Genomic DNA, 4936 nt, shown 5'->3' with positions numbered 1-4936 from the left:
GACCAGGGGTGGGCATCGCGGGAATCCCCTGGATGAACTGCATAGAAGGCATAAGGAGCAGGGCAGCCCAACCAGATTCAGGAATGGTCCATATTACGTAGAGGATGCGCAGTGCCTAGGCCGAAGGTGGGAAAACGCTAAATGGGGGCCCCTGGTGAGTGGCCATTTGCAGGGGTCAGCAGCACCAAGCCAGCAGGGGCAGGGTTACCCAGGCTGCCTCCTTAGTCCCTCCCCTAGAGGGGGCGGGAGCAGGAGTCGGAGCTGCGGTCCGCCCGCCTGCCCGCCCGCCGTGGTCCCAGCCCTACCGCAGCTTCAGTGCCTCCGGCTCCTGGTGGGCCGTCTTCCTCTTTTCCTAGTTTTTTCCTTCTGCCTCCTCCCCCTGGCAACCCCAGCGCTGCTCTTGCCCCTGTCCTTGCCCCCAGTTATGTCGTCTCCGGGGCTGACCTGGGCCGCAGCGAAGCAGCTAGCCGGAATACTGTTCTTCATCCTGTTGGCTCCTCTGGGTAAGGGGGTGGAGGGTTGGAACGGGGCAGACTTAGGGTGGGGAAGGAAGACAGTGATGGGGTGGGGGAAGGGGACATAGGACGCAGAGGGAGCTCTTGAGGGAGGGAAAGACAAAGGGCTATGGAAAAGACCCTGGAATATTATGGGCCCTGGAGGGGGAGGTGGTAACTGGATTTCCCGGTGGACGGAAAGGGTGATGAGACTGGAACGCTGGCAATTGGACCCCAGATTTGATGCCTGGAAAGTGGGCAAGGAGTGAGATCTCATTGGCAGTAGCTAGAAGGGGAATGGGGGTGGGGAGTTTCGTGGCTGCCAGGAGTCCAGTGGGGACTGGTATCCACAAGCAGTTAGAGGGAGTAGGCTGGAAGAGGGGCAAGCATGATGCCCACTGGGTGCCTACCGTGTTCATAGTGTTGGCAGATGAGGACTGCCTGTGGTATCTGGATGGGAACGGCTCGTGGCACCCTGGGTTTGACTGTGAATTCGCCACTTTCTGCTGTGGGACCTGCTACCACCGTTTCTGCTGCAGAGATTTGTCCAAGCTCATCACTGAAGGGCAGCAGAAGCACTGTCTGGCCTTTAGGTGTGAGCTCCCAGCCCTTTTCCTCCCAGCCTCCTCCCTTAGTCTTTCCTCTCTGGCCCTTCTTCCCTCTTCCATCTCTTTTCCTTCCAATGGCCCTGTCCCTATTGACTCTTCTTCCTTCCTCTTCCTCCTGCCATCCTTTTGCTTCTTCCTCTCTAATTCCACATCCTTATCTGAAGCTCCGGATGCTAGCCTGTTAATCACAGCTAAATGGTTAGTGTCTGGGAATGGAATTCTGGACTCCTGGGTTTCATAGGAGTCCATGCTGCATACTATAGAGCTTGGGTCTTGGCCTGATATGGGCCCCCAATCTCCTCTCCTAGAGCCCTATTGGTTTGGTTTGGTTTTTTTCCCTGTCCAACAAGATTCCCAAGAGAACTAAGTTAGCAGTAGAACTCAGGCTATGCTCTATCCTCTGAGCTAGTGCTAGTATGAAGTAGATGCAGCAAATCAATGAAAGGATTGGGGTTGTACCATGCACACTCTCTTCCTTGAATCTCTCATCAGCTCCCAAGAGCCATGGTACACCCAGGAGAGTATAGCCAGAAAACTAACCCCAGAAAACTACAAGTCCAGGATGCCCCACACTTAGTCATCCAGATATCTGCTGGCTCACCATGGTGGGGAAACTAGGCTCCTGTCCCTGGGGAAGAGCCACAGAATAGGCCTCTTCTTTTCTTGACCCCAGCTCTTCCTCCCCCATCCCCTCCCCCCAAGAACTCTTAAGTCCTGGCCAGAGCCAAGCACAGTATACTGAAATCTATAGTCTTTATGGCTACGATGACAAAACAGGATAGTATCCATCTAGTTGGAGACCCAGGTGTCCTGGCTCCTTTCTACATGGGCTGGAGGTTGACAGGGCCTTACTGTGCTCATAGCCCCAAGACTATCGCGGGTATTGCCTCTGCTGTGATCCTGTTCATTGCCGTGGTAGTCACCACCATCTGCTGCTTCTTCTGCTCCTGCTGTTACCTGTACCGCCGACGCCAGCAGCTTCGGAGTCCCTTAGAAGGTATTTACTGGTGGGGGTGCCAGGAACCCATGTAGGCATAGTGGGATGCAAGGTGGGCTGATCTGGGCATGTGTGTGTACCAAGGTTTGGAATCACTGGTAGCTTTACTGTGGTACTTTACTGCATATTTGAAAGTTATGTATGTAATAGAGCGTGTGAATATTAGGTGATCTGTCCAGGGCAGTAGATTGGATGTCATGCTATTAGAACGTGTGAGAATAGCAGAGTAGCAGATGTCATAGGATCATAGTTAGAACTCAGAGAGATCTTAGAGGTCATCTAGTCCAAACCCCTCATTTTACAAATGAGGAAACTCAAGTCACTCAGCTAGTTAAGTATCTGAGGCAGGATTTGAACTCAGGTCTTCCTGATTCCAAGGCTATAGCTATCTATACCATTTCTACTCTATCCACTATACCAGGCTGCCTGGGGTGATATTCTCACCTTGGCAGGTGGGATATATGACACTATGGAGATGTGTGGGGTTCACTGTGAGTGGCAGTGGCAGGGCCTGGGGGACTTACCCCTTGGGCAGCTGTTCTGGAGTTTAGGATTCCAAGTGTGAGTTTTTGCTGTCCCTGTCCCAGCTGGTATTCCCCAGGTGTCTTGTTCTCAAGGACTGAAGACTCTGAAATCTGAGCCCCTTCTAGGAATTGTGTCCTCCCTAACTGGGGGGGGGCAGGGGTAGGGGAGTGTCTGCTCTGTAAACTGATCTGCAGCAATGAGTGTCTGAGGCCTATCCCACTATTCCCTGCCCCATGTCTCTAGAAGCAGAGGGACTAGGAAGGGGGAAAAGCAGGGGGTGGGGTATGATTCCTGCAGCCTGTCCAGCCATGGTGGGGCAGGAATATCACTAAGGTGCTGCCCTTGGTCCATTTGAAATCGGGAGGAGTCTTGATCCCATCCTGGGCAAATCCCTCTTCCTCCCTGGCCCTTATCTTTCTCCCCTATAAACCTAGGGGATCAGATGATCTTTAAAGTTCCCCTCCCTTCTTATAGTCATACTCATTCCGTTAACAAGTATTTATTCTCTGCTCACTCTATGCCAAGTCTAAAGTCTATCCTTTGTTGCCCTAGTTCAAGAGATCCCGATGGCGGGCATTCCCATCCAGCCGGTGTACCCGTATCCTCAGGACCCCAAAGCTGGCCCTGCACCCCCCCAGCCAGGCTTTGTGTACCCCCCCAGTGGTCCTGCACCTCAGTATCCTATGTACCCAGCTGGTCCCCCAGTCTACAATCCTGCAGGTAAGAAACACTAAGCCCCTCTGTTGTCTTCCAGTAGAATGCTCCCAACTCAGCTTGGACATCTTCCCACCTTAAACCCTGAGTTTGGTTTCCCAGTTACGAGTTCCCTTCTCACATGCTTCTAAGCTCCCCATCCATGTTCCAACCTGGCTTAGCCTCTCTTACTTCCTTCCCCCAGCCTGCCAAGGGGAGTTGTCCATGTCACTAATTCAGTTCCTTTTTCTTTTCAGCTCCTCCTCCCTATATGCCACCACAATCCACTTACCCTGGGGCCTGAGGAACCAGTCTCGTATTTTTGCAGCCTTCCCTCTAGGCATCACTTGTTCAGAGGCACACCCTAATTTCTCCACCTTGTTCCACTGGTGGGAGAGGATCATGCAGAAGGACCTATCCATGTGCATTGAGCATCAGACCAAGCAGGACAGATACTTTGTTTTGGGATGAGCTCCCTGGAGACATGGAACAGTCATGGGACACCTTACTGGGAAGGGACTTTGGGGTAAGGAGGTTGGTGGGATTCTTTCTAATGTAGGGGGAAAGATATGAGGTGTTAAGAAGGAAAGCATGGTGGGTGAGGGCACACCCTATGCCCTGGTAAGTAGTGCCACGTTCAGTAGGCCTGTTGCTTACCCACGTCTGCTGCTGTTTCTGCTGTCACAACTCTGCCCATCTGGGTGGAGGTGAGGGTGGAAGAGGGCCATATCTCAGTCACCAATCATCCTTTTACTCCTCATTTTTCTCCCTTTCCTCCCACTACTGCCCTGTAAACCAGGGCTAGCCACACAGATTAAACCTGTAAATATGTAAGACGTCTAAGTCCTAACTTCAATATTTTTGAGCATATCCTTGGTTAGCAAAGACACAACCCAATTCTATCCCCCACTGTCCACCCAGTGTGCATAGTTGTACCTACTTCTTCCAGTTTTCCCGACTTGGGTGGGCATATGCTAGCCTTACATTCCCAGGGGACAGGTTTGTCTTCTGCCCAGAGAGGGGCAGGGACACCAGTAATACTCTGACCTCCAAGGTTGGTATAAAATCAGTTGGGCAGCCTGGCACCAGACCCAGCTGTGGTTGCCAACAGAGGTACAACTAGGGCCTTGCTGTGCCAGACAAGGGCATAAAACCACTCTGGTTGTTCCCTGGGTTATGGGGATGAGGCTGCTACTGCTGCTATTGGCTGGATAGGAAGGTTGCTCTGTAGTTGTAGGTATGACTCCCTTAGGGGTAGGAGGAGCAGAAAGGGGAGACTCCCAAGATTTTCTCACTCAGGTTTGCTTATAATTTTCCTGGAATGATATGATGGTGGGTGCTGTGAGGGACCCAAGTTGGCAAAAGAAACTCAGAACCCAGAAGCAGAAACCAGAGTATCAGAGAAGGTTAGAATGGATGCTATTTCTTCTTGCTGCCCTGGGTCTTAAGAAGCTCTCAGTCCTTCCACCAAGGTGTCATGGCTCCCACTTGTCTGTCCCTAAGACTCCATTCTTTGCTGCTGCCAGTGTCCTCCTTCCCCTACCCTTGCCAATTGGTCCACGGATGTGTCTTTCTCTAGACAAAGAGGAGGTCTCAACTTTTGGGTGCCTAAACAGAAT

The 4936-nt window shown here is 52.0% G+C and overlaps 1 protein-coding gene across 1 annotated transcript; it reads left to right on the top strand.

Moving 5' to 3' along the window:
• Positions 1–240: 240 nt before the first annotated feature.
• On the top strand, positions 241–4151 carry SHISA4 (shisa family member 4). The gene is made up of 5 exons (XM_021003209.2): positions 241–503; positions 916–1087; positions 1966–2099; positions 3177–3344; positions 3575–4151. The coding sequence occupies exons 1-5, from the start codon at positions 425–427 to the stop codon at positions 3619–3621; spliced, it is 600 nt and encodes a 199-aa protein (XP_020858868.1). The 5' UTR covers positions 241–424; the 3' UTR covers positions 3622–4151.
• Positions 4152–4936: the final 785 nt, after the last annotated feature.

Source organism: Phascolarctos cinereus, unplaced genomic scaffold, assembly GCF_003287225.1.
Source record: "Phascolarctos cinereus isolate Bilbo 61053 unplaced genomic scaffold, phaCin_HiC Scaffold_5;HRSCAF=322, whole genome shotgun sequence".
Taxonomy (NCBI): domain Eukaryota; kingdom Metazoa; phylum Chordata; class Mammalia; order Diprotodontia; family Phascolarctidae; genus Phascolarctos; species Phascolarctos cinereus.
This window is presented reverse-complemented; position numbering and strand designations above follow the sequence as displayed.

Excerpts from the sequence above, each read along its gene's own strand:
- SHISA4 (XM_021003209.2), top strand. The coding sequence starts at position 425 with ATGTCGTCTCCGGGGCTGACCTGGGCCGCAGCGAAGCAGCTAGCCGGA. Across the intron at positions 504-915 it reads CATCCTGTTGGCTCCTCTGG|TGTTGGCAGATGAGGACTGC; the intron begins GTAAGGGGGTGG and ends CCGTGTTCATAG. Across the intron at positions 2,100-3,176 it reads GCTTCGGAGTCCCTTAGAAG|TTCAAGAGATCCCGATGGCG; the intron begins GTATTTACTGGT and ends TTGTTGCCCTAG.